The sequence below is a fragment of the Prionailurus bengalensis genome, chromosome C1 (assembly GCF_016509475.1).
Source record: "Prionailurus bengalensis isolate Pbe53 chromosome C1, Fcat_Pben_1.1_paternal_pri, whole genome shotgun sequence".
NCBI lineage: Eukaryota > Metazoa > Chordata > Mammalia > Carnivora > Felidae > Prionailurus > Prionailurus bengalensis.
The window spans coordinates 115124683-115139543 of record NC_057345.1 but is presented as its reverse complement, the minus strand read 5'-3'; the positions used below and the strand labels follow the sequence as shown (position 1 = coordinate 115139543).

At 43.7% G+C, this 14861-nt stretch overlaps 1 protein-coding gene across 2 annotated transcripts in view; it reads left to right on the top strand.

Annotated features, from left to right (window-relative positions):
* Positions 1–254: 254 nt before the first annotated feature.
* CNTNAP5 (contactin associated protein family member 5) overlaps positions 255–14861 on the top strand; it is an 804456-nt gene continuing 789849 nt past the window's right edge. For both annotated transcript variants that reach the window (XM_043576518.1, XM_043576517.1), the window contains exon 1: positions 255–741. In XM_043576518.1, coding sequence (XP_043432453.1) covers positions 660–741 — 82 coding nt within the window. In that variant the 5' untranslated portion in view covers positions 255–659. The remainder of the gene's footprint in view (positions 742–14861) is intronic.

Below are 14861 nucleotides of genomic sequence, written 5' to 3'. Positions count from 1 at the left end.
TCAGCGCCTCTGCTCCCCCGGGCGGGGGCGGGGCGGGAGGGTGCGGAGGGGGGGGGGAGGGGAGGGGAGGGGAGGGCGGTGAGCGCGCGCGGGAGAGGGGCCCGCGGCCCCCGGGGCAGCCGGAGCGCACGGCCGCCGCGCGGGGCCTGAAGGACCCGCCCAGGCCGCTCTCATAGGAGGGCGCGGGGCGGGCCTGGCCGGGGGCGGTGCCGCGCGCCCTGCTCGCCTATAAGGAGCGGCCGGCCCGGGTGCGGATCCCAGCGCCCGCGGCCGAGGTGCAGCGGCCGTGCGCCCGGCTCGCCGCCTGCTGTTGCAGCGGGGCTCGGCTTTGCGCCTTTAAGGAGGGGGAGCGGAGGGCGAGGCGGGCGAGGCGGGCGAGGCGGGCGCGCACAGCGAGCGGCAGGTGCGGGCCCCGCAGCTCCAGCCGCAGCTTCAAGGCAGACCCCGCTGTGCTTTCGGTGGAGCTTCTGGACACGGGATGGAGTGAAGCAGCGAGTGGCTCTCCTTGGGGGGGCGGGAGGGGGCCAGGCGGCGCGCAGGAGAGAGGACGACAGGAGTGAGAGAGAGAGAAAGAGAGAGAGAGAGAAGGCGCAGCGGCAGCCGCGGCCGGCGCCTGCGAATTTGGGATCCGACTGGGAGGGACCGCTTCCTCGGGGGAAATGGATTCTGTACCACGGCTGACCAGCGTTCTCACTTTGCTGCTCTCCGGCTTGTGGCATGTAGGATTCACGGCGACAAATTGTGAGTACCAGGAGCTGGGAGCGGGTAGGTGAGGTGGGGAACGCGAGCGTGGGAGAAAGACACTCAAGTGTCCACGCGTGTTCAGTTGTGCCTGCCCCGAGCAGGGGGGAAGGGGGGCGGGGGTTGCTGATTGGTGTGGTTCCATCCCTCAAACCATCCCAAAAGTTAGCTCCGATGAGCCAGCCCCGCCGGGTTGCCTGCCCTTCTCCCCGAATCGCAAAGTTCCGGGGAGAAGGGAGGGATCGCCTTCCTTTAGCCTCAAGCCAGCTCCGCGTTCTACGCCTGCCTGGTGTCTAAGCAGAGCTTTTCCTGAGAAGGGCCCCGGGTTCAGATTGTAGGCACCGAGGGCTGTGAGCTCCCCAAGATACAGATGCTCCCGGCCACCGCGCTGGCTGATAGCGGTGACAGTCTCCGAATGCGGCTGCCTGGGATTTGCAGTGTGCCCACTGCCTCACGAGACGCGGCTTTCAGCTCTCCCCCAGGCAGAAAGCTTCAGCTGGGGTATCTCGCAACCGAGAGGCACCGGTTTACTGGGATTGGGAGTTTTGGCCTAAGAGTCGTGGCCCACTGTAGTCAAACCACAAGATCAATGGCTGCCCCTGTTCCAGAAGGAAGAGCTTTTGATGCACACTCCACCCCCAAAATCTTTGTGCCAAAGAACACATAATGAGTATGCACTAAGTGTACCCTCTGTCGTCCAAGCTCTAACCTCAGCAAGTGCAGGGCATTTAATTTAATAGGCAGGAAGGCTGGACACCTGGGGATCCGCCACCTGCACTGTGTATTTAAAGAACCCAGTTCGTCAAAGTTGAATAAATCGCTGGAGCCATCAGAGGTTCAAGCTCAATTGCTCAGCTGCCTCTCTAGGCAGAGAGAGGGAAGTTTTTCCAGCTTGGGAACTCCTAAATGAGAAAGAACGCAATTAAGCCATCTGTGTTGTTTCCAAAGATGGTTTATCAAGGTTCCTTGAGTTTCTGTGCTTGCTCCCCTCTCTGCTAACCCGTCCAGGAACCTCAGAATTGCTTAAGCACGTTGGGACATGACATCGCTGTTAGAGAAAGATGGGAAGACTACTTAGTACTTGTCAATCCCCCTATATCACTCCTCACCCTCTTAGGTCCAAGAGGACCTTGGGTAAGAGGTACTCAACCCAGTGTTGCATCTCAAGGGAGGACATTTAGACAAATGTTGTTTACTGGAAATGATCCAAAGCAGAGCCAGAGTCTCTATCTGTGATTGGAAGTTTTGGAGACTGAGAATCCATAGTTATAAGGTATATGCCTTCTAAAGACACTATGAAAGTTTGTATTCTAAAGGAGGGCTAAAGAGGTCAGTCTCTCTAAAGGGAGGAAGGAGCCAGAGGGACTTAGTTTAGAAATCATTTCAGAGAATAGAAAGAAAATGGTTAGAATCTGATGTTTCTCTTTTCCCCCTCCTCCCTCTTTCCCCCCCTCCTCCCCCTCTTCCTTCTCCTTTTTCTTCTTTTAAGTGAAATTGTTCCCATGGTGCTTTAGAAAAACATCTAAGTGGTTTAGTTAGAGGAAGTTAGGCATGATGCTGAGTTAGCCTGTCTACCTCCTAAAACACTAGAGGTCAGTATTGTCCTAATGATGCAAAGGTGTAGCCGTGAAATGGCTCTTTTTCCTTCAGCACATTTACTTCTCTGGAAATAGTGAATATTCTGAAGATCCACAAAGGTGGGGTGAGGAATAAGGGCGAAAGAGGTAGAACATACTCTGTAGGAATGTGGTTTGGGCTTCCTTATATAGCACCTTTTCTTAAGAACAAAGGAAAAAAAAATAAGTTGCAGAATGCCATTTTCTGTAAATTAATTGAATTATGGTTAATATGTTGTAATAATGCTCATGAAACCTACATGGAGTGGATTTAAGTCTCGTGCTTACTGATGCAGCAATAAAGCTAATTCTTAACATTGAAAATGGAACTTTGTGATAATGAGCTTTAGTATTTCATCAGGTGACAGTTTGATTTCCCTATTTCCAATCAACATTTCAATTGAGGGTACACTGCTTGCTAAATATTTGGGGGTCGGTGTTCTCAAAGAATGATACATGTTTTTTATCATGCCGAACAAAATGCGTTAATTCAATAGAATGGCAGCAGAAAATTGCCTCTCAAATCAGTGTATCTTGGTGGTCTTCAGAACCTGTGTTGCAGAACCTCTAAGGAAAAAAAAAATTAACATTCCACAATTCTCCCAGACTTCAATTGTGCACACACTTTATCCATTAAATACAGGGCTTTGATTTACTATTTATCTACAATCCATTAGCAATTATATGCATATACTGAGGAAGATAAATCTCCTTTCTAATAGTCAATTTGTGTAAGTATATAGGTTATTTGGAGAGTTTTTTTCAAGATTTTTTTATATTTTGAAGTAATATTTTCCCTCATTCATGACAGTAGCCCCCAAAATGGGGTATTTACCCAAGATGCTAAATGGTACCTAAGAATGCCTGTGAACTTTGTTCAAATAAAAACCACTTTTAATTGTTTACATTATTCTAATAATAATGTGTTGATATTACTAGTGTGTGTAGAATGAGTGTGTGTGTGTGTGTTTAATTTTCTCATAATCTGACCAAAACTTGGGTGTTCATCTGTAAGAGAGAAATGAATGCTTACCCAATTATAGATTTTATAAGTTTCTAATTACACAAAATTAAAATAAAGTCAGGTTAGAAGGCCAGCTACAGAATAGATATTAGGAATCTGTGCGGAGAACATAATTACCAACCAGTAATAAAAACTCTGGAAATTCCCCCATTCCAGATTTTCAGGATATTAAGTAGCTACAACATCTCCTTTGGGTTTACCCTGAGGGAGTTAGTTAATTTCGAATGTAGCTATGATAGACCAGCGTTAAATGAAAAACCATTTTACATATAATATCAACTCCTTTGACACAAGAAGAAACAATGTGACTTGCTGGTGTTCGAGGGAAGGTAGGAGTTTGAAATGCTGACGGGTTCTAGCCCTGGTTATGCCACAGCTAACAGGTCAGACGCCTGTCCGGTTATGCAACTTTCCCTGTACTCAGAGGCTTGGGTATAAAACAGCTATTGAGATGCGTTTCTTCTCCCAAACAGAACAGCAGCTCAATATTTTACTGAGAAGATTCTTCAAATATTAGGTATGTTGAAAGACTATTGTAATAGAACTTGCACTCAGAAGATAAAAGCAATGCATGGGATACTCACAGGGTCACGTTTTGTTCTATTTTTAACAATCATCAGATGTTATGTGATTATGACAGCCTTAATTTTGACCCAGTAAGTCACTTTGAATGATCCTCAAGCATCTTACCTGCTGGTGCTACATACCAGGTTCAAGGAGATAACAGCCTTGAGAAAGAAATAAACAACTCTTTATTCTCTGATGATGCCATTCATCACAGACGGAACTTCATCTAAAGTATCCTAGGACGTCACTCCTATTCATAAACATCTTCAAGTAAAGAGATGCGATATACTTTGAGTGATCTGAAGCTTCTGCGCAAACCCAGTCGATAGGTAAAATTATAAATAAACAAAGATCAGGCTGACTTTTTCCAGCAGGAGAGTGTTTGAGGTGTATTTTTGTGGCATTTACAGTCAGCAGAAGTAAAGGAAACACTACAAGGGTGATTTGGAAGAGTCCTAAAGATTTTCCCAAGGTTGAACAGGCTAGGCTGATCTTTGACAATTCATGTGAACTCTTTCCCTTCAACCCTTAGAGCCCCCATCTCCAAACCAGATTCATATTTTCACCATTGGAAAATATACCTGAAAAACTAGAAGAGGAATGTTCACACCAGGGTATTATGAGAAAATTGGTTTCCATTCGAATAACCGCACCCCAGCCCCTATTCTCATTCAAATGAATAACTTTCCTCTAAATTGACGTTTTCTTTCTTTTTCATTCCAGCTCTTCCCAATTGCCTTTTCTTTCTTTAGTAGGACCCCGTTTTCCTTTTCTACATCATTTTACTTTTCAGTGCCCCTTTGTTACAAAACAAAGCAATGTGATATCGTTTGAAATGTTCCTAAAAGCTTTCACTGGTGATCCAAAGCCCTGTAGCTTCTTTGCCAGAACTCTGCTGAAATATGGCTAGAATATAGGATGCTAATTATCCCTGCCAGTTAGGAAGATGGGGAGAGGGTCCAGTTACCACAAAGATCATAATAGAGTCATCGTTCACTCAATGAGACTTTGTCCTGAAGATTCTGTGTACTCACTTTGAGCCAGTAATAGCATTTTTAATACATTAGGGAAGCTGTCTTCATTCATCAGATCTCTGACACCTTCCGGCAGGTGTCCTTGTAGAGGTTATTGACTTATCCTAATGATCTTGGTGTATTAACTGAAGGAGTTGTATCGAATGATTATTAAGGTCCTATTTAGTCCTAATGTATTTTTGTCTTTAACTCCTGATGTTGCCTACTGGTCATTCCATTTGGATGCTTCTGTGATGGCCATGCTGAAAATTGTTAAGCAATTATATTTAGAATAACAACATAATAGGTTTTAATTCCTACTAACCACGGTGCACTTCGTATCTCTCACTTCATATGCTGTGTCCACATAATTTGGCAAGGTAGCACAGCTAGGTAGACTTTATTAAATCCAGTTTACAGATGAGTGAATCTAAGGTTAATAGAAGTTAATAATTTTCCCAGGATCATAAAACTAAGCAATGAAAAAAAAATCAGAATTTGGACCTGTGTCTATCTCCAAAGATCAGACTCTGCAAGCTATGAAATTAATTCCCGTGCATTCAGTTGGGAGCTGTATGTGAGTTGGCAAGTTGCCTTGGGATCCCTATGGTTAGGATAGTCTCCATAGCTCTATCCATAGTAAAGGGCAGGGAGGGAGCAGTTTCCAACACAGCCAACTCCTGAGTTATACACTACAAAAAAAAAAAAAAATAGAAAGAAAGAAAGAAAATTGGAATCTAGATTTGATGCTAGATCCCAAACATCACAATGGTCAAATATAAGAGGCCTTATATCTGGATGAGCACCAGATGCTTTAGTTTTCTTTTAAGTTTCAATAAAAAACTGGATGGAGGAACAGCATAGCCTTGATGAAGACTTGTAAGCGCGCGCGCACACACACACACACACACACACACACACACACACGCTTTCCCTCTACTGGGTCAAGTGCCCCTATGTATGACTTCTCATATTTCCATAACACTTCTGTTAATCCTTGTCTCTCCACATAGGTGCACGGTTCCCCAATTATCGTATTTCATTTGAATGTCTATATTCAGTACCTAAAACATTGGCTGAAGGAATGGATGAGAGAATCAGTGAATGGTTTCCAACTAAGAATTTGAACAAAAATTCTTCTATGGTCCTGTTGCTAGAGTCTTTTAAAATGTATTTGGCTTGTTTTTTTTTTTTAACTGGCAAGTATTACTTATTATTGTTTTGGAAATGGTAAGAAGACCTGACCTCCGTACCGAGTTTGAGCTAATTTTATTAACTTGCTTTTGCAATTTTAATGAACATTTCCTATATAAGCTGGAAACATACAAATATATAGCCATAAAAATCTTTCTTCATAGCCCAGGGTTCAGTATAAAAAGGAAAAGTTTGAATGCTATTTAACAGGATTTTAGTAGTAAGGTACTGGAAGGATTTTATTTTATTGAATACTGACCACATGACCCCCAAAACATTGTCCTGAGCCTCCAATGTCACCCCTCTAAGCTGTGCTTGGAAGAAGCTTGAAGTGTTAATAGTTCATATATGTCACTCATTTGAAAAACTTATTGAAGAAATGTGTCCCAACTGAAGGCTCTCTTTCCTAAACTCAGGTTTTTCTAGAAACCAGAGAAAGTAAGATGAATAAGAAAATATAGTCTATGATCTCAAGGAACTTTGCACATGGGCAGCCAGAAAAATAAATCTTTAATCACATCAAAGTGATAAGTGCTAGAACAAAGATAAGCACAACGTGTAATGTGAGAGACGAAATGAGCATCTCAAACTGACTGGGGCATCAAGGCAGGCTCTTGGAGGAAAGAGACTTAGAAGTTAAGACTTCAACAGAGTCAGATTTCACTCACTGGAGAAATGGGGTGGGGGGTTGGGGAGGTTATCACAAGCTGTTTGTATGAAGGCTTAAGAGCAAGGTTTATTTTTGGTGACTAATCGTGGGAGCAGGCTCTAGGCAAACGGACAGAAAAATTGAGAAATCGGTAAGCAGGGAGGGGAGCTCATCTTTGCCATTGAAGCTGTGAAGCTTCATTGAAGGATTTTGTATATGTAATTTGATAATACAGAATCAGGTATTTTTTTTTTTTATCACTGTATGAAGCGTAGACTGGACTGGGCCAACACTAGCGGCAAGAAAACTAGGTAAGAGATGATCACGGTAACTCAGGTGATAATAAATATGAGCCGAAAGAAGGAATTTTCAGAATCTGCAGAGGTCACAAAGAACCAGAAAGCAAGCAATGGCCAAGCCCATTGAAAACATACGGATACATGAACTAGTAAACTCGCAGAAGGCACAGATTTGTGGTTAAAATGTATTCTATAACTGCTTCCATTGTTTTTGACAAATGAGAGCTATAGATGCTAGAAAAGGTGCTCTGTTCTCTGAAATGAAGTTCTTCTCTGGGAATACCAAACGACCATATTCTCAGAGCAGTATATTTCATATTTGCATGACACTCTATAGCACATGCTGTCTGTATCCATCATTCTGATGCATCTTGTAGTCTGTAAATTACGCTGGATTTTGCCAGCAGAGTGAGAACTAGTCATTAAGGAATGTGTAATTAAACCTCAGTGTTTCTGTTCTTGATCCCCTTCTGGTAGGGGAGGGGGTAAACCAGAGATCATGGCTATGATCAGTGGCCGCTCTTTGGAAAGAGAAACAAAGGGAACTTGGGTGTGCCACCTTGATTTGCTATCATTGGTAATTGATTTGCTGGCATAAATTCCATGTCTCTACATTTCTAATTGCTTTTGTGCATATTCTTGGGGGTTGATTAATGCCATCTGTTCACTGGATCAGCTGAATTGATTGAGTTTTAAAGGATGACAACAGTAATGTTGAAGAGAGGGAAAAAAACGAAAGAGAAATGCCAAAACACACTCATGATGTATATTATTTTTAACTATCCACCTTTGGAAGCAGAAATATCCCTTTGAAGATGGTCCAAGGCAAATAGCAGTCTAAAGGAATTTGCCTAACAGACAGATGCTGGTAGGTGTTTGTCTAGGCCACTGTTTGCTGAATATACATGTTCACTTCTCTCCCCCTCCACCCCCTTGCCCCTTCCCTCTCTCCCTCCCTCTCACTTTCCCTTCCTCTGTTTCCCACTCCTCTCTGTCATGTGGCCATGCATTTTTGATATTACGATTGGCTCTTCCCTGAGCTCATGATTGTGTTAAGATGTGAGAAGGGGGGGAGAAAAAAAAGTCTGTTATATTCTAGCATTTCCTTGTTATAAACTACGTGGGCACAGTCACCAAATGTGAAGCCTCCCATTAAGGCCTATTCTAAGGTCAGGCCTGACAGGGATCTGCCTCCCACAGGGCATTTGGGAAAGCCCACTTGATTCCAACACCCCCTACCCATCTGTCCCCAGACAGTTCTTCCGCCAACTCCATCAGTGCCCTGAATCTGTAAATACAGGAGAAAGCCTTTCAATGCACGGAAATAATCCTTAAGACACAAAGCCCCGCTGGAGAGAAAATATAGGGTTGTATATCTATGCTGATCTATACTTCATGGGGAAGAACAGACTTTTTCCTGAAGAAAAGTTAATAGAAGAGATGGTGCTGGATAGCTGAAGAAGAGAATGTTCTGAGTGGGGGAGGGGCAAGGAATGGGAATGTTCAAGGTGTCTAAGAGAAGTGTTACCAACTTCCTGGTTTTGCCCAGGACCTGTCATATTCCAAGCAGGTAGGCAATGGGGCAGCAGTGAGGGAGATTGGGAGGGGTGTATGTCATAGAGTTCTGGGTTGATTTAATTCTCACTCGGCGAACATTTCCTATGGATACTAACATGGACCTTGTAGAGTTAGTATGAGGATAACGTGAATTACTCTATACAAAATGCACATGATGTGGGAATTAATAGTTAAGCCTGTTATTATAATTACGAATGAACCTCAACATGGATTCTCTCAGGATCAGTTATAATACAAATCAGGGCGAAGATGTTTCCATTCTCAGGCAAAGGCAGAAGGGCTCACACTCCCTTCATCTGGGTGAGCAGACAGCTGAGGGATTGGTAAGGCAAATAAAAACTTGTTCTCATGTTAACTCCAATGTCAAGGGGACTGTGGGGAGAATCGGTCTCCACCTGACAGAAACATGACTGATGGGATTCCTCACGTGTTTCCTGAGCTCCTTCAGGGTATGACCACAGCTTCAGGGCCATGGCCAGTGAACCTGCTCGCTGAAAAGCTCACAACGAGAGCCTTATGGGAGAGTGGAACAGGGAGATCCATCTAGAAAAAATGAGCACATCCCTTCCAGAAAAGTGAGCAGACCATTACAGATAATATCAGCATTATGGGGGGAAGTGACCTTGATCAGACCTTGAGAAAAACTGGTAAACCTGGGCAGGAGTCATGTGAACTATCCCCAGTGTCCAAAGCCCTCTGTTTATGGGAGGGTCGGGCAGGAGGTCAGGAGAAGCTTCCTCCCGTGCGCTGCTGAATCCTGTATGGGGTAGATAATAGTAGATATGCTCTTGTTAACATTAAGTTATAAAGTCAGGTGCTGGTACAATGATTGGTGAATCATAAATGCTTCTTCCATTTTCAAGTGAATTATTCATTCATTCATTCATTCATTCACTCATTTAAAAAATATTTATGAAACCTCTGCTGTGCATTCATTTCTGTGTGCATTCCTAAAGCCTTTGGTTCACTGTCTGTGGATGGGGGGTTAGGATTGCTGTCCATGTAGTGCCAGAAACAACAACGAAACAAAACAGCAAAACATAACAGTGTTTCTTCAAAACAAGACTGTGGCACCTTGGCCTCCACTCTGTTCTTGACCAGTTTATTAAACAGCCTTTCCCGTTCCTAGATCGCGTCTCTCTGCTTTCTTGTCTTCGGTGTCCTTCCCCTTGGCCCCAATTCACCTGCTTCTTAATGCTCCTTCCTTTTTGTCTCCCCTTGTCCCATCCCTCCCTTCCTTACGTTCTTCTACTCTTCTCTTCTTCCTTTCTCTGCTCCATCTCTATTGCTACCTTTTTTCATCCTGCCTTGTCTCAATCAACATTTAATAAATGGCTCGTTTTTGTGTTTTGTGGCCAATGCTAACACTTTTCAAACTTTTCCACTGAAGTGCCACTCACCAGAAAAAAAAGAAAGAGAGAGAGAGAAAGAAAGAAAGAAAGAAAGAAAGAAAGAAAGAAAGCCTGAAAACCCAGGGGATCCTTGATTCTGCCCCAAGTAGCCACTGAAGCATGTAATTTCTTGAATTTTTGTCTTAAGCTCTCAGACACATTTGCATTCCGTTCTGCATTATAGCCATGTTTATACTATGATGAAAAAAATATTTTCCCAAGATCACCAATTAAAAATGGATGAGCAAAGTTGATTCACTTAACCCATGGCAGAGGGCCACATATGCCCAGAGGCACAGGCCTGAACTTTCTGGCTGTTTCTTTCTCCCTACGTGTGCCTTCCAGGGCTCCTGTGTGACGAACAACTTCTCTGTGTCTCCTGTCATTTGGAGCAAAAGCAACTTCATTTGCCATCAACTGCGACTGGTCTGTGAAATACACATTATGCTTAATCAATAATGGGAGGTGAGAAGGGCTTATCCATTCACAGGAGGAAAAGAAAGCCACAAGCCTGCTAAGTGAACGGAAATGGAGCTGTTTGGAGGGGCTGTGGGCAAGAAGTCTGTTGAGTCTCTTCCAGGTCCGCCCTGCACCCCTGCTGCAGTAACCTGGAGATGTGCAAGCACATGCGTGAGGTTTTACCCTTGAGTGAATGAGCTCTGCCAGGTTACAGGATTGGGGTCAGCAGGGCAGATTCTTTCTGATTGGAGACAGGCTGAGCTCACCAGGATATGAAAAGAGAGATTAATGCCTCTCATTCTACAACAATCAGGAACCTTTTGACACAATCAAAAGAAATGAAACCAACAGATTGGAATGTTGGAACACTGGAGATTAGAGATAAAGTTAAGTCACATGTCTGGAACACGTGTTCGGAAACCTCATCCGGTGTCCGGGGTGGTACCTGATGAGGTCTCCTTCTGTTTCTCCCCACAGTCCTATGGGACAGTCATTGTCTGCTCCATCGTAGGGTGAGGACGTGCTGGCTCGAATGGTCAGATTATTTACCCAAGATCCAATAGCTAGGAGGTAGTCACACTGGGATTATAGTGCACATTTCCCCAACTGCAAAGTCTGTACTTGTTTTCACTCTACTTGCTGTTTTCTCAAACCCAATGCCAAGGCTGAGCCGTTTTTGAACTCGAGTTGATGTTCAGCCTTGCAGAGCCAGCCTTCTCTCTGACCCAGGGTGAGAAAACCCTTGTCAGGCTAGACCTACAGACTCCTCCCGGTGTCCAGGTTTACCTTTTCCTAACCTTACAGGCAATCCTTTCCCTACATCTAAAAGTCCTCGTGGCAAACACCTCCTGTGCCTCTAACCGTTTGTAAAAGTTGATTGCGTTACTCATTAAAGCTTATGCCATCAACTGTCCACGGCCAGGCTCCGTGCTGTCACTACCAGCCCCATGGATTCCATGATCAGTGCCCACTGTTAGTGTCTGTTCAGTTTCAGCCTCCTTTGAGAACTTCCTCAGTCAGTGCAGTATTTCTTTTTCATCTACATCATACTGCACTGCTCCTGGGATTTGTTAGATGGACGTTCTGGGGGTTTTATTATTGTTGGTTTGTTTCTGTTGTTTAAGTTCGTGCTAATAAAAAAAACTGTATTTGTGATACTCAGGTCACAGGTTCAAATAAGGCAAAAATTGGATGGCCTTCAGATCTGTTCTGCTTCTTTGGGCTCTAGTGTTCATCCCACACACAGCCCAGAAGGTCCTTTCATCCAGTGGGTGTAGCTGGGAGGCTGCGTTTAATAAGTACATACCCAGTACCATCAGTCTTCGCACAGACTGGGTGCAGTGATGAGCCCCTGCCCTGTTGTCCTTGTAGTGTCTCCTTGATGGAGGAGGTCCATGTGTGGACCTCCTTTTATCACAGCCTGCTGGAAAGCCAGGCCAGGCAATTTTCTGCTTTATTTTCTAGCTGTCTGGTGCTTCTCCCTTCCATCTGGGCTGTTGCTTGGCTCTGTTGTGAGGTCTGTCTTTGTGTGTCTCCTTTGTCCTCTTTTTTAACTATTTTCTTGTCTCAGTGGACCTTCTTGCTTGGGTTTAGAGAGGCTAAGTGACTCGTTTGATGGCCAGCACTCTCACGGTCTTGCCTCTTCTCCTCTATCAGTGACTGCTTCAGGAAAGGACACTGAGGCTTACATAGACGCTGTGTTCTAGCTCTCAGAAAGAATCAGTGTTTCAAAGAATAAGACCTTAAATATTTAAAAAAAATTTTTTTTTCATGTATTTATTTTTGAGAGATAGAGTGAGACAAATTGAGAGTAGAGGTGGGGAAGAGAGAGAGGGAGACACAGAATCCGAAGCAGGCTCCAGCCTCCGAGCTGTCAGCGCAGAGCCTGACGCGGGGCTCGAACCCACAAACCGTGAGATCATGACCTGAGCCGAAGTCGGACACTTAACCGACTGAGCCACCCAGGTGCCCCAGGCCTTAAATATTAAAATGTATTTCAAGAGCAGAAACTTTTGGCTTCCAAAATGAAATCTTACATCGAATTTCTGGATGTGAAAGAAATTGCAACAATTGCTGTTTGGGGGAAATAGGGAGAGGACATATAGAATTCCACGGCTCAGTCTACTCTTCTCTTGCTGTTTCTTTGTAGAAGTACCCTGTGAAAACTTAGCCTTAATTGCAGGAATCTCTGAGCTTACAATTTTATGAAAAAGTGATTAGGCATAGGAGAGTGTTGAGGAAGGAGGAGAATGGCAGCCTCCATGGTGGCCAACATTTGCTGGTGTGCCAGCAGCAAGGCCACCCTAGGTGCCTAGCATCTGCGTCTGCTTGGAACAGTTGATGATTGCTATTAAGGTTATTCATTTTTTTCAGTTTGTTTTTTAAAATGTTAATTTTATTTATTTTTGAGAGAGAGAGAGAGAGAGAGGGAGAGAAGGAAAGGGGCAGAGAGAGGGAGACACAGAATCCGATTCAGGCTCCAGGCTCTGAGCTGTCAGCACAGAGCCCAACGCGGGGCTCAAACCCACGAACCGTTGAGATCACGACCTGAGCCGAAGTCGGACGCTTGACTGACTGAGCCACCCAGGCGCCCCAAAGTTATTGACTGTTTTAAATATTATCTGTGCCCAGGTGCCTATTGTTAATACTCTTTGAAAATCTATTTTTGTCCCGATGCAATTTTATATAAGTCTTAGGACAAGAAAAGCTTATTGGCATTTACAGAATGTAAAAGATAGTAGCTTATCCAGGATGTGTCCTTTTGTTTTGATCTCCTTAGTTAATATAGTTCTTCTTATTTTAGAGAAATATTATCTTGTAAAGGCCCTTGAATTATCTACCTCCATCCCAGGTATTCCCTTTGGACCATCTCAAAAGAAGGGATTTCATGTTAGCGTATGGTGACTAGCAAAATAACTACTTGATAGATTGAATTAAAGCATAGACAGCTTCCGTGAAACCCAAGTGCAGACAGCACCTGGATGAGGGACAGTATAGAAGCGAACCCCTGAATGTGGCAGTCAGTTCACCCATAACTGGGCGGACTGTGAATCGTAACCACAGGCTTGTGTTTGCTTATAGTGCCGTGGATTAAGAAATCACACTGACTCTAGACTTATGCTGTACTTGCTTAGGAAAATAAACCCCCTAGCAAACTCCAAATGTTCTTGCTCTGCATCCTTAATAGAAGTTAATATAATAAATAATTTAAGATAATATATGTATGCATCCATATACATATATGTATATGTATAATATATTTGAGTTATTATTCATTTTCTTTCGTGGTTAATGTACCAGGTAGAGTTTTACATGTGTATACACTCTATGCAACTGCTTATTCTGGAAAATGTCAAAATTTATTATCCCCCAAGGTCAATATTGACTTGGGTGTCGCCTTTGTGAATATTTACCTCTGCAGATAATGAATTGAAAGGGGCATTTGGATGGAAATTAATATCTATTTATTTTCTGAAATCGAATATGTTTTGCCAGAAAGGTGGATAGATGCTGGGCAGAGGGGTGCAGACACCCCCCACTGTGGCTGCTCTGGTTCAGGGCGGTATTCAGTAAGCATCCTTTGCATTCTGATTTGATGTGGTTATTTTTTTTATGGTTCTTTCACATGGTTCTTTTACCTAATAGACAGAATGCAGATCTTCAAATATATTCAGCTTGACATTTCAGTAACATAATCGGGAGATAATGATACGTGAGCATATGGATAAGTATACATGGGATTAATGAGCACCTTGGCCTTGGAATTTATGTAGGCCAAGATGCTGTTACCTGAGAAACTCAAAGCTCCTTCAACAATGATCTAATTAAATGAAGAACACAGGAAGAGACATAAAACTGCAAAATGGCTCCTTTGGTTTTAAGGTATCGAATCTTTGTCTTCAAATGCCCTGTGGCATGTCGTGTGTTTTGGAGATGTGAAATGTATGTCTGTGTAACCCTGTGTGTGTGTGTGTGTGTGTGTGTGTGTGTGTGTGTGTGTATGCACCTGTGCACGTAAAGTGCTTGCTTCTGTATTAACAAAAGTTAGCACCACATGTTTTGGCACCTTCTAATATATCAAACCAGGTTGAAATTCTCTCTAAAATTTGAGTATGCGGGATGCCTGGGTGGGTCAATCACTTAAGCATCTGACTTCAGTTCAGGTCATGATCTCACAGTTGGGGAGTTTGAGCCCTGCCTTGGATGAGATCAAGCCCCACTTTTGGTGAGCACAAGCCCTGCTTTGGGTGAACCCTGCTTCTCTCTGTCTCTCTCGCTGTCTCTCTGTCTCTGCCCCTTGTGGAATTCTCTCTCTCTTTCTCTGCCCCTT